At 52.8% G+C, this 25,629-nt stretch overlaps 2 protein-coding genes and 1 long non-coding RNA gene across 4 annotated transcripts in view; 2 read left to right on the top strand and 1 right to left on the bottom strand.

Annotated features, from left to right (window-relative positions):
- Positions 1 to 4,941: 4,941 nt before the first annotated feature.
- Syde1 (synapse defective Rho GTPase homolog 1) lies at positions 4,942 to 12,119 on the top strand. The gene is made up of 8 exons (XM_020156110.2): positions 4,942 to 5,086; positions 6,594 to 6,935; positions 7,286 to 7,936; positions 8,119 to 8,333; positions 9,144 to 9,270; positions 9,536 to 9,696; positions 10,261 to 10,486; positions 10,764 to 12,119. Exons 1-8 carry the CDS (start codon positions 4,999 to 5,001, stop codon positions 11,165 to 11,167), a joined length of 2,214 nt encoding a protein of 737 aa, XP_020011699.1. The 5' UTR covers positions 4,942 to 4,998; the 3' UTR covers positions 11,168 to 12,119.
- Positions 12,120 to 12,121: 2 nt separating this feature from the next.
- Ilvbl (ilvB acetolactate synthase like) lies at positions 12,122 to 22,590 on the bottom strand. Of its 2 annotated transcripts, none has more exons than XM_020156112.2 (16): positions 22,451 to 22,590; positions 21,839 to 21,980; positions 19,752 to 19,953; positions 19,494 to 19,621; positions 19,267 to 19,405; positions 19,063 to 19,174; positions 17,711 to 17,810; positions 17,473 to 17,570; positions 17,211 to 17,347; positions 15,333 to 15,467; positions 13,525 to 13,639; positions 13,272 to 13,441; positions 13,126 to 13,196; positions 12,973 to 13,044; positions 12,700 to 12,805; positions 12,122 to 12,569 (listed from the first exon to the last, which is right to left on the bottom strand). In XM_020156112.2, the coding sequence occupies exons 2-16, from the start codon at positions 21,968 to 21,970 to the stop codon at positions 12,391 to 12,393; spliced, it is 1,896 nt and encodes a 631-aa protein (XP_020011701.2). In that variant the 5' UTR covers positions 21,971 to 21,980; positions 22,451 to 22,590; the 3' UTR covers positions 12,122 to 12,390. The 2 variants fall into 2 exon arrangements, with proteins under 2 accessions (XP_020011701.2, XP_020011700.2); XM_020156111.2 differs by having other exon boundaries at positions 22,271 to 22,567.
- A 62-nt stretch (positions 22,591 to 22,652) lies between these two features.
- LOC141416692 (uncharacterized) overlaps positions 22,653 to 25,629 on the top strand; it is a 38,515-nt gene continuing 35,538 nt past the window's right edge. The window contains exon 1 of the long non-coding RNA XR_012441304.1: positions 22,653 to 22,902. This is a non-coding gene — a long non-coding RNA (uncharacterized lncRNA). The remainder of the gene's footprint in view (positions 22,903 to 25,629) is intronic.

Raw genomic sequence — 25,629 nt, 5'->3', positions numbered from 1 at the left:
TGGATCTGAAATGTCCCCCACAACCTCAGGAGCTGAAGGTTTCGTTCCCAATGCAGCAGCATTCAGAGGGGGAGACTTTGGGAGCTGATTATATCATGAGGGTTCTGACATGTTGAATAGTTTAATCATTGACAGATTCATGGATTGACCCGTTGATTAATCCACTGATGGATTCATAGCCTCTTGGGCTATTGGGAAGGGCTAGAAATTTTAGGAGGTGAGGCCTACTAGAAAGAAGAAGGTCACTGGGGCTATGCCCTTGAAGGGGATACTTTGTTCCTAGCCCCTTCTCTCTCTCTCTCTCTCAGTAAGCAGCCTCCCCACCACACACTCCTACCACCATGATGTTCTGCCTCACCACAGGCCCAGAAACAATGAAGCCAAGTGACCATGAACTAAAATCTCTGAAACTGTGAGCCAAAATAGACCATCCCTCCTTTCAAGTTGTTTGTCTCAGGTATTTTGTCACTGCAGTGGACAACTAACATACCATCCCCAATGCATATGTCTGGGCAGTCACCTCCTCCCTGGCTCCTCTGAGGTGTGACCCCCAGCCAGGGAGGCCAGGAAGGACTGGGTCATTTACCTGCTACCCTGGGACATGTGCCAGATGTAGGTGAGCCTCGGGTATGGAGACAACAGGGGGTAGAAGCTGTGTGGGTTCTGCTCCCCACAACCCTGTCTATCTTCCATGTCCCAGAAGCTGAGGACCTCAAGTAACTGGCAGGATGGGGAACAAGGCCCACAGACACATGTTCACTCTCTTATCCTTAATAACAATGGAAACTAAACTTCTCTTTGGACAGATAGGGAAACTGAGTCCTAGAAAGAATGCTTTTGTCATCCCCTGAAAGCTGACCCTGAGACAGGATTTGAGTACAAGTAGTTATCTAGAAGTGATCCATCAGAAAATGCTGGAAATGCAGTAGAGAATGGAGACAGGAAAGGGAGAGAAGTCAGGAAAGAAGGTATTGATGAGCAGAGTTCCACCGTGGGCAGCTGGACCTCAACCCCAATGGGGACTCTAGTGGTCAGTGTAGAGCATGCACCTTAGTCTTTCCTTATGAGGAGTGAAGGAACTGGGATATTGATCCACCAACCCCCATTTCATAGTAAGGGACTTGGGGTATTGATCCACCAACTCCCTTTGTTGGCCATAGTTCAGAAACCTATTTGGCCCTCTGTACCTTCATTCATTCTTTCAAAAAATCCCCATATGTACCAGGGGTTGTGTGATCTATCAGGCACCAAAAGCACAATATATCAGGCCTGAAGTCAATGAAAGCATTTGAGGAAAAGAAAATATACACACCATACATGCGTGTGGGCAAACACACACAAACAGGCTTCAAAATCTACAGCGTGACTAGCAAAACTCAAAAGAATAAGTGTACAAACATCATTAGGCATCAAACTTAGCACTCACAACTATTTCGTAATATATAATTTACAGATGTTTAGTTCCACGTATCAAGAATTTCTGGTTGCTGGAAAAACTGATGGGACTGGAAATCATTGTGTTAAGCAAAATAAGCCAGACTGAGGAAGACAAATGTCACGTTTTCTTTCATACCTAGAATTTAGTCTTTAAAAATGAATAACAGGGCTGGCAGAGTGGCTCAAGTCGTAGAACACCTGCCTAGCAGGCATGAAACCCTGAGTTCAAACCTCAATTCCACACACACACAAAAAAAAATGTAATAAAAATGAATAATAGAAGCCGGGCACTGGTAAGTCATGCCTGTAATCCTAGTTTTGGGAGGCTAACATCAGGAGGATCAGTTAGAGGCCAGCCTGGACAAACAGTTCTTGAGACCCCATCTCCAAAATAACCAGAGCAAAATGGACTGGAGGTGTGGCTCAAGAGATTAAGAGCCTGCTTTGCAAGCATGAAGACATGAGTTCAAACCCCAGTCCCACACACATACAAAAAAGAATAACACAAATGTAAAACAGGTCTTGTTTCAAGTGGGTATCAGTGAGTGGGGGAGGGAGAAAGGAGAAGGCGAAGCGTGAGTGAATATGGTCAAAGTACTTTATAGCCACGTGTGAAAACAGAACTATGAAACCTGTTGAAGAGGAATCAGAGGGGTTGAATTTGATGAAGGTGTACTGTATGCATGTGTGGAAATATCACAATGAAGCCTCTTTGTATGACTAATATATGCTAATAAAAACACTGAAAAAAAGATTTAAAAGTCCAAATATGACATTCAGACACATTTGTGTATGAAAGCATTTGCTCTGTACAACTAAATGATATACTAGAATAAATGAATGGCAGAATAAAGATAAGCTATCTCTTAAAAAAGAAAGAATTGCTGGTGGAGTGGCTCAAGTTGTAGAGTGCCTGCCTCACAAGTGTGAGGCCCTAAGTTCAAACCCCAGTGGTGCCAAAAAAAAGAATTTCTCGTTATGCTAAGACACAACCATAGAGGACGGTGGACTGGTGGATTAAATGAGCTACTTGTACACAAATTGCAACAGGAAAAGAACAGAAACCCTGTCAAACAGGTTTATTAAAAATAACATGTGACATGAGGGTGGTGGGGGTTTTTGATATTTGTTTGGGGTCTCACTTTGGGTACAAGTGATCCTCCTACTGAAAGGAAAGTGAAGAAGCTAAGAAGAGAGACATACTGAGGAAGAATCTGCGACCTTCATGAGCAGCAGGTCTTTGTTAGGGAGAGGAGCCCTGAGAGGGACCCTCGGCCATCAGAGTAACATGAGAGGGGCGAGAGCACGCCTCTCTTCCAGGCTGAGGACTTTTCCCACCCTGTGTGGGGAAAAGGGAGGTTGGAGAGGGATGGGCACTGGGTAAAATGGATGGGAAGGAGGATGGGGGGAGGTCCCGGACATCAGCAGGAAGATCATCGGGGTTAGGCAGCTATGCATGTTGTCTTCTCCACATTCCAGCATTTGCATTGTTTCAGTATTTCCTGTCATTCCAACACCTACCTTAGCCTCCTGAGTAGCTGGGAATTACAGGTGTGGCCACTCCTATCCAGGCCTCCATCAACTGCCACCTGATCTCTTAGCTTATCACCCAGCAGTGAGTGGACAAGATGGGTAAGCATAACCTGTGGGAACTGTCATGTGCACATGGAGAATGAGAAAGACGCAAACCACTGGAACTGTTCAGTTAAAGCCATGGTGAGGAGGAAGGAAACAGAATGAAGTAATAATGACTGGACAGCAATGAGTGTCGGACACAGAGGGCCTTGAAGTCAATGCCATTGGATTTAAAGATAATAAACAGGCAACCAGCCAGGACCCAGGCAGAAGGAACTGTGAAGGCAAAAGGTCTGGGGCAGGAACAGTTTGATGTGAAGGAACAAATGAGAAGATGTGGTGAGTGAAGGGGATGGCAAAAGAGATGGAATTGGGAGTCTTGTAAATCATGGTGGGAATCTGGATTTTTTTTTTTTGGCAGCACTGGGATTTGAACTCAGGGCTTTGCATTTGCTAGGAAGACACTCAACTACTTGAGCCATGCCCCCAGGCTTATGGAATTTACCATAACCTGATTTCAGTTTTTAAGTCCCCTCTGGGCACTGCATGGAGAATGAAACATAGGAGTGAAACAGGTTATATTTCCTGTTGGCCACAACCTTATCTCCCTCCCATCCCACATCCACTGGTACAAGCTCACCTTGACTCACCTTCCACTGAGAGACATGGGATCTCTTTCTCCTATCCTTGAATATGGTGCCGGAAGTGACAAAGTATGACATACAAGGCTATCGGAAAAGGTAATGCAGATTCTACCTTGTTCACTTTTGGAGACTTGGGTGGCCATCTGAGGAGCCCAACTACCCCAAGGCCACCATACTGGGAAGAAATCAGGACACACAGAGAGGGCCATGTAGCTGCCACTGTCCACAGCTGGAAACAATTGTAAGACTTGTGCTGTGGTTTGGTTCCAAGGGTTCATGGGTCAGAAGCTTGGTCCCATTATAGTGATGTTAAGAGATGGGGCCTCAAAAGAGATCCTTAAGTCACTGGAGGTGTACCCTCAGAAGGAATTAAGGTGGTTCTAGTGGGACCAAGTCAGTTCTTACAAGAGTAAATTGTTACGAGAGTGAGCCTGGTCCCCGAATCCCTCTCCGGCTTCCGGTCTCAAATGTGACCTCTCAAGCCATCATCTACTCCTGCCATCGGCTTGAGGATTTCAGATTTCCAGAGCCAAACTGGTGCCAGCGCCATGCCCTGAAACCTCCAGAACTGTGAGCTAAATGAGCCTCTTTGCTTTATAAAATTACCCAGCCTGGGGTATTTCACTATTGTAAGGAAGAACTGACCAATACAACCTGTTTGTTGTATTGAAGATGCCTCCAGAGGATCCTTCATTGCCTCTCCTATTTTTTGAGACATCCCTAGCCTGGGAGTCTTCTCAGCTGAGTAACAACATCAGCTCTTCCCCAGAGCAACTGTGAGCATCATAAAACAGCTAAATTTTAGGACAGTTTGTAAAACTGGAATGAGAGGGGAGAGAATTAGGTGGGTGGGAAAGAGGGTCACAAGTGGCATTGGAGAGACCAAGGAATTGTCTTGCTGAGGACAGGGATATAGAAACCAGTGATGCTCGGGTTTGCACTAGGTTGAAGCAATGGATGGGAAGGAGGAGGTGGAATGTATATGTGCAGAATGCCTTTTGGATAGGCTGAACAGAACTTGCAGCATGCCATCATGGAGGGAGGGATGGAGGGTAAGAGGGAAGCCTGGGGCCTGGCCTGTGCCGTGACATTGGTAGTTGGAGAGGTCAAGGGCAGCCCAGAGCCCCCATCCTATCCCCTCCCTCCCAGCCTGGAGCGACTACATCTCCCAGCATCGCCCGCTGGGGCCGCGGGAAGGGAAAAAAAAAAAAAAAAAAAAACACAAAGTTTGGGCCAAGCATTCCCGGAATGCGCTTCCTGCCAGCGCGGGGCGGGGGGCGGGGCGCGGGCGGGGGGCGGCGCGGCGGGAGCGGGGCGCGCACTCGGCCGGCCGGGTCCCAGCATGGCCGAGCCGCTGCTCAGGAAAACCTTCTCCCGCCTGCGGGGTCGGGAGAAACTGCCCCGAAAAAAGTCCGACGCCAAAGAGCGCGGTGAGTGAGGGCTGCGGGGAGGAGGCGCGCGGAGCCCCGCCCGGCCTGGGGTCCCGGGTCCCCCCGGTTGGGACGGCAGGAGGACGGGGGGAGCCGCGGCGGAGCCCCCTGCAGGCCGAGACTCCCGATCCCGGGTGGGCCGGGGTCCCGCGGGGAGGGGGCGCGGACCGTTATGTGCGGCTGGCCAGGGATGCCAGCGCCGCGGGATCCCGGGGAGGCCGGGGAGGGAGCCTCGCCCCGACAGGAAATGGGGCGGCGACGGAGCGGAGCGGCCAGAGGGTGGTGGGGATGGGGGTGCTGCGAGGCCGGGACACCGGGGCCCAGTCGAGCCGGACCCGGCTCCCACAGCCCTGGAGGCGCTGATGGGAGGTCGGGGCGTCCTCCAGCACGGGACAGAGGTGGCGCGTGGACCATCGTCGCCGCCCCCACCCCGTCCTGTCGGCTCACCAGGGCTGCAGCTGGCAGTGCCAGGAAACCGTCCCCTTTACACTGATGGGGAAACTGAGGCATGTGACAGTGGGTAATTTGCCCAGGGCCAGTGAAATGACCTAAACAACTCTTTGGAGTATACTACTAGTTTAATAAGGACCCTCTCAGCCTGGTCACCAAAGGTAACCCGAGCTGGTGTCAACCTCAGAGAAAGGGAAGCTGCTTGGGACAGTGGGGGCTCAGGAAGGAGCCAATTAAAAAAGGGAGCCCAGACCACTCCATGAACCTAACCCCTTCTCCCAAGCCCTTCCCAAAGATTCCCAAGGTTCCTAGGGCCAGAGAAGGGACAGGGATGCCCACACATAAACACACACAGGAAATAGCCTGTGATGTCAGAGAGTGGAGGGAGCAAGAGGGCGGGGGCACAAGGCTTGTGGACTCTAGGGGTCTGGCTTGGTCTGAGGGACAAGGTCTATCCTAGGATTAGGGCAGAGTTTGGAAGATGAGGGAGTTGCTGCAGTATGGACATTATATTCCTTGTCACATTCATTGTCATGCCTGTTCCTGTCTTCAGAGCAGCACGAACCATGGCTGGAGGCCATGAGCTCGGCAAGACATGGAATCTAAAAGTGCTTCCCTCGCTGAGTTCCCGGAAGCCTCCCTGGAGGCAGCATTGCATCTTCTCCTTCCATAGGACACTGAGGCTCACAGAAGGAAAGTGACTGGCCAGGGCCACCCAGTAAGAAGTGCAGGCAGAATGGAGACAGAAACAAAGGGCCTAAGGGCCCAAGGACATATGACCTGGGCCTCGAGGCTAGAGTAACACAGTTCCCCATGGAATCTCGGGGCTGAGCAGAGCGGGCTCTGAGCTGGAGACTGAGGACATCACTAGCCTGGGCTTGCAAACTGCAAACAAACCAGAAGTCTCTGAGGAGAGTGACTGAGGCCATAGGACTGGACCCGGCTCCTACCTGTCAGTCAGTGGCAGAGTTGGGGAGCAGAGAAGAGGCCCTGGCTAGGGCCGCTCTAGGAGGTGGGGGAGAGGGGATCAAGGTCTCACTCCCTTTGCTCTCCACAGGCCGCCCTGCTCAGCGCCCAGAGCCCAGCCCTCCAGAGCCAGAGCCCCAGGCCATTGAAGGGCCCAAGGCAGGAGCAGAGGGGCCTCCCAGCGCTGAGGCATCTCAGAGCCCAGCCCGGGGGGCCTACCTGCAAAGCCTGGAGCCCAGCAGCCGAAGATGGGTGCTGGGTGGAGCCAAGCCACCGGAGGAGGCTGCTTTGGGGCCCAGAACACCTAGTGGTGGGGAGCCTGCTGGTGAGATCTGGTACAACCCTATCCCTGAGGATGACCCCAGACCCCCAGCATCTGAGACCCTGGGGCCACAACCAAGCGTGGCTGAGCCAGAGGGCGCCACCCCCCAAGGTAGGCACAAGCTTCACACTCACCTTCCCACCCCAAGTGACCAGGAGCCTAACAGGTGACCACAGCCTCGCTCCCAGCCCCCCCGCCCCCGGGGAGCACAGCTTCACATCCCCAGTCCCCCAGGTGACCACAGCCTCACTCCCAGCCCCCCTGCAGGTGACCACAGCCTCACCCCCAGACTCCCTGGTGGTCATAAGTCTCACACTCCAGACTCTGAGGTGACCAAAGCCTCACACTCCCAGCCCTCCAGGTGACCACAGCACCCCCAGTTATCCCTAAGCCTCACACCACAGACCTCATACCCCTGGTCTGACCCAGGTTCTGGACTCTGATGTCCGCTTTCTCCGCAGGCGCAGCCCCTGCCAGTCCCCCAACCAAAGCCTCCCGCACCAAGTCCCCTGGCCCTGCCCGGCGCCTCTCTATGAAGATGAAGAAGTTGCCAGAGCTGAGGCGTCGCCTGAGCCTGAGAGGCACTCGGGCAGGCCGGGAACGGGAACGGGAGAGAGCAGCCCCAGAGGGCTCTGTCATCAGCCGCTATCACCTGGACAGCAGTGTGGGGACCCCTGGGCGGGCAGCAGTGACTGGGGGCACTCGGAGCCCTCGGGCTGGGTACCTCAGTGATGGTGACTCACCTGAGCGTCCAGTGGGGCCCCCATCACCCACTGCCTTCCGACCCTATGAGGTGGGCCCAGCAGCACGGGCGCCCCCCGCTGCACTCTGGGGCCGCCTCAGCCTGCACCTCTATGGGCTTGGGGGACTGCGGCCAGCCCCAGGGGCCACCCCGAGAGACCTCTGCTGCCTGCTGCAAGTGGATGGGGTGGCCCGGGCCCGCACAGGGCCTCTGCGAGGAGGGCCAGACTTCCTGAGGCTGGACCACACCTTCCACCTGGAGCTGGAGGCCGCCCGGCTACTGAGGGCCCTGGTGCTTGCATGGGACCCTGGTGTGAGGCGGCACCGGGCCTGTGCCCAGGGCACTGTGCTGCTGCCCACAGTCTTCCGAGGTAGGACATGGGACTTTGGGGGCGGAGGGGCAGGGCACAGGACCCAGATCAGGGCAACCCTACTCCCCAACAGTACCTGGGGGGCTGGGCTCCAGGTAAGGGGTATGACCTGGACTGGGGAGTGGGAAGAGGACATAGGAACCATTGGAGCAGACCCGGCTCAGATCCCCTTGTGTCCTCAGGGTGCCAGGCCCAGCAACTGGCCGTTCGTCTGGAGCCCCAGGGGCTGCTGTATGCCAAGCTGACCCTGTCAGAGCAGCAGGAAGCACCCACCAAAGTGGAGCCCCGGGTCTTTGGACTGCCACTGCCACTGCTAGTGGAGCGGGAGCAGCCCCCTGGCCAGGTGCCTCTCATCATCCAGAAGTGTGTTGGGCAGATCGAGCACCGAGGGCTGCGGGTGAGCCCCAGACCTTAGACCCACTCCCCAGGACCCTTCCACCAGCCTGAACTCTAAACCCCTCCTAGACAGAACAAGAGACCGACCCCTCCCCCCAGACCATAGCACCCAGACCTGAATACATGGGTCACTAACAGTTTTAATAACAGGAACCCAGCCCTCCTGGAGCTCAGAATGTACAGGGAGTAAGGCCCGAAGAGTAATAGCTCACAAATATCAAACTGCAGCTAGGAGGAAAGTTAAGGGGAAAGCTGGGCACCTGTGGTCCCAGCTACTTGGGAGGCAGAGGATGGAAGTCCAAGGCCAGCCTGGGCAAAGTTAGCTCAAGAACCCACCTGAAAATAAACTAAAACCAAAAGAACTGGGTTTGTGGCTCAGTGGTAGAGTGCTGCCCAGCAAGTGTGAGGCCCTGAGTCCAATTCGCAGTACGGGGGGGGGGGGGGGGGGGGGGGGGGGAAGGGGCGGGGGGCGGGGAGGACACCTAAGGACTGTGAAAACTTAAAGCAGGCCCTGACTTGGTTGGGGTAGTCCCGGGAAGGCTTCCTCGAGGAGGATGTGAGAGAGAACTGGAACAGTCAGGAGGAACCTAACACAAGTGATCCAAGCAGAGGTTTAGGAGTCCTGGTTGTTGGGGGAGCCAGGGAGTGACTCTGGGGACAGATGTCACAGAGCAAGTAAGCAACCAGTGAGGATACATACACCCCTACCCTCCAATCCCACAGTGTCCACTGCTACCATGGCCCCCACCCCACTGAGCCCTGATAGTCTGTGGCCCCAGGAGGACATCCTCTCTCTGTGTCCCCACCCCAGGTGGTGGGGCTGTACCGTCTGTGTGGCTCTGCCGCAGTGAAGAAAGAGCTTCGCGATGCCTTTGAGCGGGATAGTGCAGCCGTCTGCCTCTCCGAGGACCTTTACCCCGATATCAATGTCATCACGGGTGAGCATAGTCCTCTCTCCCCTGCCTGCTCATCCCCCCTTTGTTTTTTTCTTTTTTAAAGTTCAGTTATTCATATGTGCATACATTGTTTGGGCCACTTCTCCCCCTTGATGCTCATCCCCTTTCCCCCTCACCTCAAGGCTGGCCTAGTGGCCTGGCCAGGACCTCACCCACCCCTCATGCCTTGCCTTGTTTTCACTCTCCAGTGTCCCCTCTGGCCTCAGAAGCCAGGGGCACTCTGACCAGGGGGGCTCTCTGTCCACAGGCATCCTCAAGGATTACCTTCGAGAGCTTCCCACTCCACTCATCACCCAGCCCCTCTACCAGGTGGTGCTGGAGGCCATGGCCCAAGGGCCCCCAAGCAGAGCTCCCCCAGGTCCTGATGGCACCCGAGGGCTCCTCGGCTGCCTACCAGATGTGGAAAGGGTGAGTTGGCCCTGGTGGGAGTGATAGAACATGGAATGGGCCATTCCCAAGGTGCTTCACCTACATCTGAGCCTGAAATAGCTTACAGGATCATCATCACATCCCTAAAAGTAGGTACTATTAGTGCCTCAATTCATAGATTTGGAAACCAAGACCTAGAGCAGTTGAGTGACTTGCTCAAGGTCACACAGCTCCAGAACAGGCAGACTCTCAACACAGGTCCGTCAGGCTACCACAAGGGAATTTCCTGGCTTTGAGATCTTGGACAAGACCATTTATTCTCTGTGCCTCGATACTTTAATCTGTGAAATGGAATTCACGCTAACTTTGCTGGGTTAGAGTCCAACCCCGGCCATTGCAAAGCTAATCTGCCCTTGGCCTCCAGCAAAATGGGATCATGATACAAATACCTAATCTACTGGTTAACTGTTTTATCCTGACCACCTTCCAGCTATGAGAACTTGAACCTCAGTTTTCCCATTCTGAGCCACCTTAGTGTCCCGCAGGTGCATCGGGAGCCCAACTTTACTCGCCTCATGCCCACCCTCACAATCCTCTCCGCAGGCTACGCTGACCCTTCTCCTGGACCACCTGCGCCTGGTCTCCTCCTTCCATGCCCACAACCGCATGACCCCGCAGAACCTGGCCGTGTGCTTTGGACCCGTACTGCTGCCCGCACGCCAGGCCCCCGCCCGGTCCCGCATCCGTGGCTCTGGCCCAAGTGTCACCAGCGCAGTGGACTTCAAGCGCCACATCGAAGTGCTGCATTACCTGCTGCAGTCTTGGCCAGGTGAGCCCGCCCACGCCTTGCGCTGCCAATCCAGGCAGGCTGCCATGAAAGGGCCTTCCCCGGACGGCCAATCAGAACCTGGGACTTACGGAAGGCCACGCCTCCTCAACTGGCAGAGGCTCCCCTCCCCAACCAGCTCTGGCCCCGCCAATGAAATCCTATCCCCGTTCAAGGCCTTACCTCTCCAAAAGCCAATCAGAGGCCTTGTTGCCGCCGCTGTGCATGACATCACATGACAATCACTGTGCATGACAATCACTCCCACTGCTCCCCTCAGATCCTCGCCGACCCCCAGAGACTCCTGACGTCGCACCTTACTTGCGGCCGAAACGACAGCCGTCGCTGCGCTTGCCGCTAGCGGGCTCCGAAGTGGTGACTCGACCCCGGGGACGCGAAGGCCCGGAGAGCCCCCCCAGTAACCGCTATGCCGGCGACTGGAGTGTTTGTGGGCGGGACTTCCTACCATGTGGGCGGGACTTTCTGACCGGGCCTGACTACGACCACGTGACTGGCAGCGACAGCGAAGAGGACGACGACGAGACTGGCGAGCAAAGGGGTACTGCAGACTTCGAGGATGAATTTGACGCGCCCTTCAACCCGCACCTGAATCTCAAAGACTTTGACGCCCTCATCTTGGACCTGGAGAGAGAGCTTTCCAAGCAGATCAATGTGTGCCTCTAGAGCCCGCAGAGCGGGGCAGGCAGGACCCTGGTTACTAAGGACCAGGTTCCGGTTGCTAAGGCAGTGCCCTAATGACCTAGAAGGACCCCAGACTTGTTGCTCAGCGTGACCTCCTGGTTGCTAGGGAGTTGCCAAGGGACCAGTCTCCTGTGCTGACAATCATTCCTAGTTCTAGTGCCTAGTATTTGGACACTAGTTACAAAGACCAGGCACTGGGGATTTTAGGGATTAGCTGTTGTGGCCATCTTTCCTGAGCACCAGGGCTTCTCTTGCTGCTGAAAGGCAGCTCTCCTGCTTGCTAGGCTGGCCTCTCTTGCCTCCCCTTTGCAGGGGAAACCCCAGATACTGTGAGCATCACCCTGGGGTGAAACACCCCTACTCAGTCCTCTTGCTGCTGCCTACCAAATCAGTATTAGCTTTGAGCACTGCACTCTGTTTCTCCCTCCCTTGGAGGACCTAAGGACTATCATGAGGTGCTGTTTGAGGGGGCAGCCCCTATCCTGGGCTCCAGCTGGATAGGGGTAGCCTGGGGCTCATAGAAAAACAACTGGTTTCCCCACCCTCTTTTCCAGGGAAGAACCCATGATATGCCTGCCTCCAACCAGCAAATGGAGATAACAGAGTCTGACCCTCCCCCTTCCCACCCCTGAAAAAATTGAGCACTTAACCCTCCCTTTTGGAGGGGCCCCACCTGAAGTGTCAGGCTGGGGCACTTTGGTACGGAACATATTTATTGCCTCCGTGCATGTGTGTGTCTGTATGTAAGGACTTGTGTGTGTGGACCTGGAGTGGCCGTGTGAGACTCCTTCATGGACCACAGAATAGGGAAGAATTCGCTGTGCCCAGGCACCCTGAAATGCCCAGTAATCCATCGGGAGAGTCAGGTGCCTTTCCTGTCTCCTCCCTTCCCCTCACCTCCATCTCTGTGAATAATAAATCAATATGCACAAGGTCTCTGTGTCCTTGGGCCCACATGGGCAAAGGTGGTTTATTCAGACTAAGCTGGGAAGAAAGGGCACGGTTGTACAGCTAGACACAAAGGCCGAAAGCTCTGCAGGGCTGCCAGGTGCCCCTCTAAGCTTTGATCCCTCTTCCCCCCGCCCCCCAGAGAGGGCTTCAAAGTCACTGGACCTCATGGGATAGGACCAGAGCAGGCAAGGATGAGACTCCAAATCAGCTGGGCACAATTCAGGTGCAGGGAGCCAAGCACACTGGCCATGAGACTATACAGAAATGGCACCTTCACGGAAGTCTGTCCTCCCAATTAGGATGTTGACCACGACCGGGTGACCATCTCGGCACTGCTGCTGGCCGTCCTGCAGCACTTTGACTATCTGATCTTCATTCTCCCTTGACAGCAGCAAGCCCCGGGCTCCCAGACCTATGGCTGCTTTGTGATAATCTAAAAGAAGAGATTGGGTCAGATAGTGACAAAGACCCAGCCCACCACAGAGCCAACCCAAGAGAACAGAAGCCCAGCTGGGCCTGAAACAGGATCCTGTGCTCTCCCACACTATGCCAAGAGCCCTCACCAGTGTAGGCTAGGTCACAGGCCACGTTGCTGCCCAGTCTGGGCACCTGCTCCCGAGAAATCTGGGTCCAGCCTGCATCATTCCCTATCAAGGCAATCACTGGGATCTGCAGCAAAAAGATGAGGTCAGGCCACACCCTTCCGCCAGAAGGTTTGGCCAGCCAGAGGACAAATCAATAGAGGAGGCTCCCCGCCCATCCTCAGCCTTCCCTCCCCATGACATCTCCCAGAACCCAGAATTGTAAGCTTCCCTCAGGACAGCCCAGTCAGTCACCTTGTGTCTGACGAATGTGTCAAACTCGATGAGGCTATAGCCAAATGCTCCATCCCCAAACAGGCACCAGACCTGGTAAGGGGGACCCAGGGCGGTTAGGGTGGTTCACAGCCCAGAAAGCAGCAGCAAGTCTTCCCACATCCAGTGCCTCACCTCAGCATCCGGCTGACACAGCTTGGCCCCAAGCGCAAACCCTGCACCAACTCCTAGAGTCCCAAAGGCCCCTAAAAGGATGAAAAGCAAGGAGTTGACAAGGGTCCAGACAGTGCAAGCTGCCCCAGGTGTAGGCCTTTCCTTACCAGGATCGAGCCAGCGCAGGGGACCACGGGGCTGTACCAGGTAGGCAGCAGTGGCCACAAAATCCCCACCATCAACCACAAGAAACGAGTTGTCAGGCAGAGTTTCCTCCACCAGCTGCAAAACCCGCACCGGGTTCAAATGTTGGGCTACAGGCATCGCTGCCTTCTCCCTGCAACAGGGACAAAAGAAGTCAACAGGACAGCAATGCCTGCTGGGAATGCCCCCTCCCATGTCCACTCCACACAGGCCCACCGATAGGTCTGCTCCTTCTGCCGGTCGGCCTCCCGCAGCTCCTCTGCCCAGTCTGGGGCCCACGTATGGCCCTGAAGGCCTTCCACCAGCTTCAGCATGAAGAAGCCCACATCTCCTAAAGAAGGAAGAAGGCACAGCTGCAGGGCAGTGGCTTCCTCCTGCCCTCCCAGTACTAGAGGATGGAAAACAGGAGGAAGCCAAGAGCAGTAACCAAGCAGGAAGGGTAGAAGCAAGCCATGGGCACTCCTAGGGCAAAGCAGGTGAAACACACCCCAGACCTGTGAGAACCAGGTGAGGCCACCCAGACAAGATGGGCAAGGCCAGAGAAATGAGGTTTAGGGAGCACATTACAAACCCAAGCCGGCCTCACCACCTCCCTGCCTCTCACACCTCAGTTCACGAGGTCCTGACAATTCTGCCTCTAAAGCATAAATGAGAACAGCTCCACCAACCAAGCAGGTTCTCAACATAGACAGAAGGGGCTCATATTGAACAAATCACAATACCATGATGGGTTTTTCACTATCCCCATTTAAGAAATGATTGAACGCAGGCTGGGAGAGATTGAATTCCTCACTTAATCTGTCCCCACTCCAGGCTATGGCTGTGTCCTTTCTGTCTTGGCTTTTTTTTTTTTTTTTGGTACTAGAAACTGAACCCAGGGCCATGTGTATCTTGTGTATACTAGGTAAGTGCTCTACCACTGAGCCACATTCCCAGTCCTTTTTTTAATTGTTATTTTTATTTTGAGATAAGAGTCTCACCAAGTTGGCCTGGCTGTCCTAGCCCTTTTTAACAGCTCCTCCTTTTGCCTCTGCCTGCACCTCTTCTAGCCCACCAGCTGCTGGGGTGGACCTTGCCAAACACATGCAACAGTGCCACTTCTTTGCTTAACCCAAGAGCACCCCATCACCTATGCTACAGGGGAGAGTAAATGTCCTTAAATGATAGGCAAAGAGGTCGAGTGCAGTGGCTCACGAATGTAATCCCAGCTACACCAGAGGCAAAGATCAGGAGTATTGCAGTCCAAGTCATCTGGGACTAAGGCAAAAAGTAAGACCCCTTTTCAATCAATAAGACAGGTTTAGTGGGATGTACCTACGATCCCAGCTACATGGGAAGTATAGGTAGGTCTAGGCTCACTGAAGCAAAAACATGAGACCCTACCTAAAAAATAAATAAAGCAGCTGGGCACAGTGGCTCATACCTATAATCCTAGCTACTTGAGAGACTGAGATCTGGAGGATCACGGTTCCAGGGCAGACCAGGAAAACAGTTTGCAAGACCCCATCTCTAATATTACCAGAGCAAAATGGACTAGAGGTGTGGTTCAGGGGATAAAGCGCCTGCTTTTCAAGTTTGAAGCCTGAGTTCAAACCCCAGTCTCACCAAAAAAAAAAAAAAAATCTAAAGCAAAAAGAGCTGGGGCATGGCTCCAGTGGCAGAGAGCCTACCTAGTAAGCTCAAGTCGCTGAGTTCAAACTCCACTACTGCCAAAACAAAAAGCAGGGCACAGAAAGGGGACTGAAATCAGAGGGACAAGATGACAGAGAGGCTCAGGGGCTAAGGAGTGAGCTCTTTGGCCCAAGGACAAGAGGCAACTACCCAGGAGCATGATCACAGGCACATTTATTTCCAAGGCCCTCTGCCCCACCTCACCATTTGTCCCTACAGAAGCACCCATTAATCTGAGAGCCAAACGTCTTAAACTGGCTGTTCCCTGGGGCAGGGTGCAGGCCTCACCCAGCCAGGTGCAGCAGAGGCCAGGAGGAGAGGGGACCATGCGGTAGGAATATCAGAGGGCTTACCCTGCACAGCCTCCTGGGGCTTCCAGAAGACATCTGAGTTGAGTAACATTTCGTCCCGGTCGCGATTGACGATGATGATCTTACTTTTGCGGTTGAGGACACGGCCATAAGACAGGCGGAAGTCACACACGGCTCCTGAAGCAAGACACAGGGCATCAGTGGGTGGAGGGCCAGTGTTTGGAGCAACGCCTACTGTCTCACTTTTGATCCATGATGGTACACAGACTATACAATGTCCCTGTGCATCACCTCTCTCTGCACCTGTACCATCTGCAGTGACCTTGCAGCTCTGGGCTGGCCTTGTGAGCTGCAGAAGCAATGGCATGCCATTCCTGGACCAGGTTTTAAGAGGGGCTCAGTAGTAAGAATGTTTGCCTAGCATGCTTGAGGCCCTGGGTTCCAGCCTCAGCACAAAGGAAAGGGAAAGGAAAAAGGAGAAATGAAGGAAAGGAAAAGCAAGAGAACTGAAAGGAAGAGGAAGGAAAGAGAAGGAGAATGGAGGAAGGGAGGAAAGAGGGAGGTAGGGAAGAAGGGTAGGATACATTTCTCATCTTCCTCCAAGTGACCCGCCCCAGGCTAGCCTGCTGAAGGATGAGAAACAGGGGGCAATGGAGACATGATAGGGCCTCAGTTATCCCAGCTGAGACCATCCTAGACTAGCCACAGAGCCAGCCCACCAACCCTCAAATAGACGAGCGAGCTCCCCACTGGATCAGCCTGGCCAAACCCACAAAAATGACCACCAAACCTGCCAGTAGGTCTTGAGCGACAATAAATGCATTGTAAGCCATTGAGGGTGAGTCCTGTACCATATAATGACATTTTGAGCAATGTCATATTTGGCAATGTGGTCTCATGACTGTGGTTCATAAGATGACATCATCTAGTGACATCGTGGCCCCTTGATGTGTGTAAAGTACATTAGTGATGTCCATATGTCCACATGAGCACAAACTTGCCTGGTGATGCATTGCTCAATGTATACTGTTATAATATTGCTTATATTTGATCATGCTACGGGGAGGTCACTAAGGGGACAGAGAGGGTAAAAAAAGGAACTCAAGAAGATGAACATGATTGATGTATTTTCTATACAAATAAATGTAGAACGTTTAAACCTGCTGAAATAGAGGGGATAAACCAATTGAGGTTATAATACATGTATACATAGGAATATCACAAGGAAACACCCCATGTAGATATCTTAAACAAACAAAATGGTCTTTTTTCATTAATAGAGAACAGGAAGGCAAAATAGGTCCTGTCTTGGGGTTGGTACCCATGGGAGGGGGGGAGGATATAAGGAAAGGTTGTAGAAAGACGAATATTGTGGAAACATTATATACACATGTATGTAAATGGAAAAAATGAGACATGTTGAAACTATTCCAGGAATTCGGAGGAGGGGGTAATAAAGGAGAATGATGAAGGAGGTGAACTGAACTATGATATATTGTTAAGAACTTCTGTAAATGTCACAGTGTACCCCCAATACAATAATATAATAAAATAAAATAAAATTCAAAAATGTACCCTGTTAAACTGTGCACAGCTATATATGGCAAGAGCTAATGGCTATGCATATTAAACGTCTGGTGAAATTCAAAGTTCTCTAGGTAAAAATGTGTAAAACGCAGCACGGGTCCACTAGGCATACATCCTTGAGGCCACCAGGTCAGAGCACACAAGTGCAGCCTCATGGCATTCACTGAAGTTCAGATTCAGGCTTGTTCAACAGCCTTAAAGGGGAAGGGGGAGGCAGAGGAAGGAAGGTGGATGATCATGATGGTGTGGCACAATGATGAGGGACGGGGTCCCTGGGGTGGGGTGGGACGAGAGGGGTGTCTAGAGGGAAGGAGAAAGGAGGCTGAGACCCACCTGCCAGGATGACAACATCTGCTTTCTTCAGGGCAGCGCCACGGTTCTGCCGGATGTGGAGGGGGTGGTTGCGGCCCAGCAGCCCCCGTGCCATCCCCCCCAGAAAGCAGGGGACTCCTAGGGCCTCCACAGCAGTCCTGGAGGTCCAGACAGAGCAGAGATCAGCTTGGCCAAGGCTTTCCCCCTCCCCACAGAGAACTAGAACACCAGGGACTGGGTGCATCAGGTGATGCCATCCTAAGGGCAGGGTTGAGGTTCTCACCGAAACTTGTCAGCGGGTGTCGGGGGCAGCAAGGCCTGGCTGCCCAGCACCATCAAGGGCCTCTTGGCCCGGCTCAGGATCTCTACACAGCGCTGAACCTGGGGTGAGAGGTAGGGCTCAAAGGGCCATTCCTGAGTCCCCAAGATTGAGGCCCCAACTCTGGCTCAGGAAGAGAGTTGGCAGAGCACTGCCAGGGTCCTGGGGGAGGGTCCTGGGCTGTACAAAAGAGGCAATTCACCTGCTGGGGGGATGCCCGGGGTATGTTCACAGGCAGAGGTCCCTCAGGCTGAGGCTCCCAAGCCCCAGCAAAGAGGTTGGTCAGGCAATTCTGTAAGTACCTGTGAGGAAGACAAGAAGGAACCAAGTTACCAGGATTAATTAGGGGATTTTGCCAGCAGAGGACAACAAGAAGTAAGTAAAGGAGCTGGTCACCCCAGAACACTAGCATCAGTGCCCGAATGGAGGGCCAAGGCTGTGGGTCAGGACCTCCACACATGAACTCAGGTCCCAGTTCTGCCACATCTAGCTGAGAGATATTGGGCTTCATCTTCCTCAGTGTCCTCCTCTGAAAAATGTAAAATACAGCCCCTCCATCCCAAGTGTCCATCAACTACCCACTTAGGTTACAAGTGCACTTTGCAGGCTGGGGGTACAGCTTGTGCTAGAGCTCTTGCCTAACATGCATGAGGCCCTGGGTTCCATCCCCAGCACTGCAAAACAAACAAAAAGAAAAAGGCACCTCACGAAACACTCAGCAACATGGATAAGTCCATGTCATCTGCTCTTACTTCATACAGTGCCGCTCTGTGTCTTTGTCACTGAGCTCCAGGACTCCAAATTTTTTAAGGCCCCATGTTGGGGCCCTGGAGACACAAAAAGAAATTCTGGCCAGGCCTTGCCCTCAAGGCACACTCAATCCAGCTAAAGGCAGACACATGGGTGTTGGCAGGAAGCAGTCAGAGCTCAAAGCCAGAAGCACGCTTTGTCTGTTAAGGAGTCAAGGTTGCAGAGGGCAGAACAGTGAGGAACCCAGTTTAAAGGGAAAGAAGAGAAGAGCCAGCCTTGCAAGGCACAGCGAGGGAGGGAATAAGGGGAGAAGTGTACAGGGTGACAGGAGGCTGGGGGCCAAGCATTAACAGAAAGACCACAGAACAAAGCACTTCTCACACACCAGAGCACAGGGAGGGACCTGAATGTTCTGTCACCCTATGCCTATCCTGGTATCTGGCACATAGCTTGGGCTCTCTAAATGTGTGGAAGAGGAGGGGCAAGGACAGGCAAAGGAAAGGGACAGAGGGAAAAGCAGAAAAGGAGAAAGAAGAGGAAAAAGAGGAGAAGGGAAGCAGGAAGAGAACAGATGGGAGGGGAAGATGAGGGCTGCTCTGAGCTCAGTCCTTACCTCCTCCCCTCTGCTCACCTACTTCCACAAAGGCCACACCTTGCTTCCCCAACCCACTAAGTTCCCTCCTGCCTCAGGACCTTTGCACATCCTATTCCTCCTGGGATGCTGTCCGCAGTCCACGTGCAAATCAATGGGTAAACAGAGGGATCCGTGCAGGACAGGGCAAGGGCTGCAGGAAGGCTACTCACCAGAAGACCACTCTGCCCACAAGGCCCCTGGGCAAGTTGACTGGCAACATCTCCTTCTCAACCATGAAGTAGGGATACTGCACATCAAGAGGCAGCTCCACAAACACTGGGCCTGAAGGGACAGGGAGGATGCCGAGCCTATGGCACCTTCCCCAGCATCTGGGCCCCAGTGCCTGATCAGTGCCCAGCACCTGCCCCTCGTACCTGGGGTGCCTGACTGCGCGGCAGCCATTGCAGCTCTCAGGGTGGGTACAATGTCCCGCACCCTCCGCACAGATGCACAGAACTTGCAGAGCGGCCGGAATAAGGACATGTGATCCATGGCCTGGAGCGCACCCCGTTTCTGGCAGAGATGGGGTAGGGCAGTTATCATGTGAGCCCTTGGAGTCTCCCTGGGGCCCGCGGTACCCACCCCCACAAGAACTACACACCTGCAGCAGGGTGCTGGCAGCCCCTCCCAGGAGCAGAAGCGGGGACTGCGCCACCTGAGCATTCTTCACTGCAGTCACCGTGTTGGTGAGGCCAGGTCCTGCAGTCACTGCTGCCACACCCACCGTTCCTGAAACAGGGACACATCACGGCCATTCCCACAGTCCTGGCCATCCTCCTAAGCCCAGAAAACACCTGCTTCTCACAGAGTCCCTATGCCACTGTCCCACCAGCAGTCAAAGCGCTCCATATCCCCTCACCTGTCAGGCGGGCCACAGCATCTGCAGCAAAAACAGCTGTGACCTCGTGCCGTGTGTCCACCACACGGATACCCAGTTTCTCACAGGCCACCAACAGTGGGGAAATGTGCCCACCGACCAGTGTGAAGACAAACCGCACACCATGGGCCTTAAGCACAGCAGCCACATTCTCCCCACCATGCCGGACGCTTGCCTTGTCCACCTGCACCAGAGAAGGAGGGGGAAGGAGACAAGATAATCAAGGGCCAGCACAGGAGCAGGGTCAGAGGTCAGAGGAGCTGGGGGAATGTCTTAAGTGGTACAGTGCCTGCCTAGCAAGCACACGGCCCTGAGTTCAAACCACAGTGCCACCAACGAATAAATACATATATAAATAAATAAAGCTAGGCACAGTGGCTCATGCCTGTAATCCCAGCTACTCAGGAGGCAGAGATCAAGAGGAGGGGAATTAGAGGTCAACCTGAGCAAAAACTTAGCAAGAGTCCCACCTTTTCTTTTCCTTTATATATACATTTATTTGGTACAGAAAATTAAAATAACATCAAAAATTCCTTTTATGGCAACCCAAATATCTGAAAATGAGAAAATACAGTTATCTAACTTAATTGTTACACTCCAACCAAACTACCCCATGTTGTCCTCACATCCCTTCAGGTTATATTTCATTGCACAGACTTTAAGTTTCTAAAACAAAGACTTGAGATGTATTGGTGCTTCTTTGGGTCAAATCAAAACACAGAGCTAAAGTATATTCAGGTCACTCATATACAAACTACACAGAGTCCCATCCTAACCAATGTCAGGCATGATGGCACACGCCTGTGATCCCAGCTACTCAGGAGGCATAGGTAGGAGGATCACAACCCAAGGATGGTCCCAGGGAAAAATGCAAGACCCTACCTGAAAAATAACTCAAGCAAAAAAGGACTGGGGGCATGGATCAAGTGGTACAGCATCTGCCTAACAAACACACACAAGGCCTTGAATTTAAACCCCAGTACCATGAAAGAAAAAAAAAGGTCAGGAGAAAGTGGGTGTTGGTTTGAGATAAGATGCTATGCACTAGGCTCAAGAGGGCATATCATCTTATTGACTCCTCTTGCATACTATCTTTCATACAGTTAAGGACACCAAACAAGATTCAAAGTCCAACAGAACCCCATTCTCAAGCACTCCATTGTGTTACACTGCCTGCCCCAGGGATGGTGGGGCAATCAGAAAGAGAGGAGAGGGAAGATGAATCTACAGAAATGCAGGGAGTTTGGCCTGGGGCAGGAGGACACTGACTGAGACTCCTTCCTACTGTCTGGTATCCCTGCAGGGCCTGGCACTTGCCTCCCTCCTACTCTTCTGAGCAGGCCAGAGCCCAGCTAACAGGCTGCATGCTACATGCTTGGCACAGAAGCAGCTGCAGGCACACAATAGCCTGAGTATCCAGTACCAGCACCCTCATGGCCTTAAATCTCTACAACTTTCAAGGTCAGTGGTGTGGATCCTGGAAGGACTGGACAGGGGCTTGGGGAAGGGGTAAGTTTCTGACAGAGAGGCCAGAGGTTCAGAGCAAGACTGTGGGCTCTTCTTGCCCTAGGTCATGTAGGGAAAACTAATAAATGACCTCTCTGGACCTCAGTTTCCTTTTATTGAAAAGAGGACAGAAACTACAGAACCTACTTCCAAGGAGGTGGTTACGGATATGTAACAAAAATCTCTAAAGCCGGAAGTTCAGCAGGGGGCAACTGTCACAACCACCTCATCTTCTATCTGCCTTCAAAACACTGATCCCATTGGGTCTAGAAAGCACAGTCTAAATGGGTTCCTTCTGCTCTGCAAAAAGGGCTCAGGTCCCTGGGCGGGGAGCTAGGCAGAGTGCGTGTCCTGGCAGCGGCAGCTTTCCAATTATGTCTTCCTAAGGGCAAAGCGCAGGCCCATGTAGTGTGGCGATTGGCACAAAACTCTGCAAGAAATTTTCCCACCAGCCCCTCGAAACTAGTCGGGACTCGCTTTCCCACCAGTAAAATGAGTAAGCTGGAAGGAGCGCCATAAGGTCCCTCCTTCTTTGCCTGCCCGCCTCCGTCTGTCCCAGACACCTTGTGCATCAGCTGATAGAAGAGTCCCAGTCTGTGAGCGGCGCCCAGCAGGGCAGCCACCAGCGTCCCGCACGCCAGAAGCAGGAACGAGGGGAAGAAGCCCTCGGCAGGGGCGGCAGCGGGAGTCTCCATGAGGCAGCACCTAAGGGAGAAAGCGCAGGGCCAAGACCTGGCTACGATAATCTCACCCGGAAGAAGGCACTGCCTCTCTACCAGCCCGGATCTTGGACACGCCCCCCGCCCCAAGTTTCTGAGGCCACGCCCCCAACTCTACCAAGCCACGCCCCGTAAGCAACGAGTCTCCACGTGAAGCCACGCCTCTCGCGATACCAGCCCCACCCCCTTACGTCACCACCACCTCCCAAACTAGGCGACCACAGGTCAATGCAGTCACCAATGGTGTCGAAACAGTTAGTTTTCGACTGTACTTACCTGTTAATGTATTCGTGGGAAGCCCCGCCTCTCTTTTAAAACAGGATTCCGAATCTCAGCCCCAGTGATGATCCCGCCCCACTGCTGTCACCAAGAAGCTCGAGGCCACGCCCCCCAGCTTAGCACGCGCGACCCTAGTCCCAAGCCACGCCTCTCAAATGCAGAGCCCGGGATTCCTACCCTGACTCATGATTCCCGGCTGCGGGCCAAGGTCAAATCGCATCAGGATGTTTCTCCGACACTGACTCGGCCTTTAAGGCCATTCAACCTTCACCCACAGGAAACAGCCCTGACTCCAACGGAATTCGGCGCCCTCTGTGTCATGTGACCCGGACGCGCAGCTAGCCCCTTTTTGCCCACTTGGCATAGCGGCGCCCGGTAATCGCTACACTCATGCGCGGAGCCGGAGCCACGTTCTGGGGCTCCCCGTCAGAGCCCTGTCTCTATTGGTCACTTCGGTTGCAGGGCCCGCCTCTCCTCGTCTTTCATTGGCTCAGACTGCAGACTTCACACTGCGCCCTCCCCCTCCCTTTTTCTTAGCCAGGAGGCCATGCCCTTTAGCGTCTTCCAGTGGCTAGGACCCTCGCAGGCGGACCTTCCATAGCCTTCCCTTGCTTCCACATTGCAGACAGGTAGGTACTGAGCTGTTCATGTGCATCTCTCTTTCCACATCCGCCCGGCGGTATCTCGCTTAACACTATAGCGGGGCGTGAGCTGTCACTAGCCAGCAACCTGGCTCCCCATCATCCGGGTCTTCGTCTCAGGCAAGCCCCGCCCTCACCCAAGCACCAGGTCTCGGCCCCTCATCGTGGCCCGCCCACCATGATGGCTCCGTCCCTCTGCTCCCCGCACTTCTGAAACTTGGAGTTTCTTGGTTTAGTGTAACGGGGAGCAGACGCCCGGAAGCATCTTGGTCCTTGATGCCCTCCCATGTTCCGTCACATTCCTGCCGTCCAGCTTCTGGAAAATGATCTCCCTGTCAGTACAGAAGTCATTCTTGCGCTAAATCCAAGTTCCCTGTCAACTTTTGTTACCTCTTACTGGCTCATTGCTACGATTTAATATATCACCCACGTTTTTTAAACTTACTTCCAAGGGTTGGGAGTATAGTTCAGTGATAAAGCGCATGCCCAGCATGGGCAAAGTCCTGGGTTCCATCCCAATCCTGCCTCCCCCCCCCCCACCCAACTTAGTGGGAACGCCTTCGGTTTCTCAGTTTTTTGTTTTTTGTTGTTTTGGTGGGGCTGGGGTTTGAGCTTTGGGCTTCCTGCTTGCGAAGCAGGTGCTCTACCTCTTGAGCCACACCTCCAGTCCATTTTGGCTCTGGTTATTTTGGAGGTGGGTCTTGCGAACGATTTGCCCAAGGTGGCCTCCAACTGGTGGTCCTCCCCATCTCAGCCTAGGATTACAAGCCTGAGTCACTGGCACCCTTCAGTTTCCTCTTGAATGCAATCTAATCAGTCTCTTCTCTGCCACTCCATAAGAGCTGTTCTAGATTATTCCAACAGTGTCCAAATTTGTCCCTCTCCCTTCTGTGTGTCACTCAACCCCACTTTCCCCAGGGGCACTGCAAGGGAGTCACCCCAACCTGGCACTATTTAGTGAGGACCCATAATTAACAAGCTAAACCACAAACTTCCTAGAGGGACCTCTAGGCTCAATTAAACTCCCAGTGCCAATAATGAGACAGTGCATCTTACTTTTTGCCAGGCACTTATTATGTGCAATGGACTGTTGCATACACTTTTCACATATTAACTCATTTAATCCCCCCAGCAGACCTGGAAGGTAAACTGAGTATCGCTGAAACTGAAGTTTTGGATCCTGGCGTTTACATGCCAGGTCCGGCCACTCACCCCTGTACACCAAATAAAGAGGCAAGGTGAAGGCAGAGAATGCACGGCTCGGGACGTGCTGTGGGAAGAGGCAGAGTAAGCGCTCAGCTCATCCTCAGCCATCTTCGGGGTACAGACATGAGTTAATAAGTTTAAGTAGACAAAAGAATTGGGGGCAGGGGACAAAAGGTATGCGTAATTAAAAAGTCCCAGTCACAGGTTTGTTCTTGTTACCATGTCAGTCCAAGGGTTCCCAGAAAGATTCCACTGAAGATGTTATCACTGTCACCACATGAGGGGAGCAATCTGGTTCCATGAGATGATTGCCCCTGCTCCAGGGTGCAACCTCATCATTATAGGTAATTGTCCTCATTTGGAGGGGTGGTCTGTCCTGCAAGGCTCTGCTGTTTCTTAGGGGATAATTTCAGTCCCTTGCCACAAAGATGTTATCTAGCATTCCTGTCCTTCCTTGATTCCAAGGTGGCAGCAGCAGAGAATGCCTCAGAGCAAAGGACAACAAGTACAAAATGGAGACAGGGATGCCAAGATTTTCTCCTGTTTTTAGTTAATTCATGTGCCCGAGTAAGGAGTCAGTTCTTTTCAGCAAAGCAGTTTAAGCACCTCCTGCATCCCCATTTCATAGATGGGGAAACTGGAGCACAGAGAGATTAAGGAAAATTACCCAAGGTCACATAGCTTATAAATGGTAAAGGCAGAATAGGGACTCAGGCAAAGCTGCCAGAGCTGCATGGAACCCCAGGCTGGGAGCACTTCAAAGGATGAATGCTGCAATAGACCCTTGGCATCTGAGGGTCTATGGTTCCAAGAAGACAGTCATTGAGAAAAACCTCACATGCTTAGGATGCATAGACACAGTGCTGTACTGTGGATGCTTGACTCATTTTTCCCATAATGCCATCCAGCTTCCACTTAGACATGCTACCTTTCAACAAATCTGTAATTTTCACTTTTTCATTTAAATTAAGTACATTCACTTTCACTTAGCTTTTGGGACACTACTTGCTTTTTGGGAGGCAGATTTTCACAAAATGAAGGGCAGGGAAACACTCAGCACATCCCACAACAATTTAAATACAACTGAAGATGATTTGGGACTGACAGAGCTTCTCCATATCCACTAAGCTCCAGAATGCATGCACAGAAGTTTAAATTCTTTTTTGAAATTTCCTTTGATTTTTTTTTTTTTGTGGGACTGGGGTTTGAACTCAGGTCTTTGCACTTGCAAAGCAGATGCTGTACCACTTGAGCCACTCCTCCAGTCCATTTTACTCTGGTTATTTTCAAGATGGGGTATCTAGATCTGTTTGCCCAGGATGGTCAAACCTCAATCTGCAAATAAGGTGGACTTCCTATACTGTGTTTTCAGCATGTCTGACTTCCCCATGCCTATCATAGGGGGTAGTATTTGGGGCCAACTCAGATCCCCTTGAAGTTGCCTCCCATATTCAGCTCCTGCAGCTTTTTGAGGGGTTCTCTGGCCACCAAAGGCCATTTTACACAGCA

The sequence above is a fragment of the Castor canadensis genome, chromosome 14 (genome assembly GCF_047511655.1).
Source record: "Castor canadensis chromosome 14, mCasCan1.hap1v2, whole genome shotgun sequence".
In the NCBI taxonomy this organism is placed as follows: domain Eukaryota; kingdom Metazoa; phylum Chordata; class Mammalia; order Rodentia; family Castoridae; genus Castor; species Castor canadensis.
The sequence above is the reverse complement of the archived record's forward strand: the minus strand, read 5'-3'. Positions and strand labels throughout refer to the sequence as shown.

What these genes read in the sequence shown, in the direction of transcription:
- Syde1 (XM_020156110.2), top strand. Translation starts at nt 4,999, where the DNA reads ATGGCCGAGCCGCTGCTCAGGAAAACCTTCTCCCGCCTGCGGGGTCGG. An exon ending in TCGAGCACCGAGGGCTGCGG is followed by an intron (nt 8,334 to 9,143) that starts GTGAGCCCCAGA and finishes TCCCCACCCCAG; the next exon opens with GTGGTGGGGCTGTACCGTCT. An exon ending in GCCTACCAGATGTGGAAAGG is followed by an intron (nt 9,697 to 10,260) that starts GTGAGTTGGCCC and finishes TCCTCTCCGCAG; the next exon opens with GCTACGCTGACCCTTCTCCT.
- Ilvbl (XM_020156112.2), bottom strand. Translation starts at nt 21,970, where the DNA reads ATGGAGACTCCCGCTGCCGCCCCTGCCGAGGGCTTCTTCCCCTCGTTC. An exon ending in CTGCCAGCACCCTGCTGCAG is followed by an intron (nt 19,406 to 19,493) that starts GTGTGTAGTTCT and finishes CATCTCTGCCAG; the next exon opens with AAACGGGGTGCGCTCCAGGC. An exon ending in AGATGTTGTCATCCTGGCAG is followed by an intron (nt 15,468 to 17,210) that starts GTGGGTCTCAGC and finishes GTCTTGCTTCAG; the next exon opens with GAGCCGTGTGTGACTTCCGC.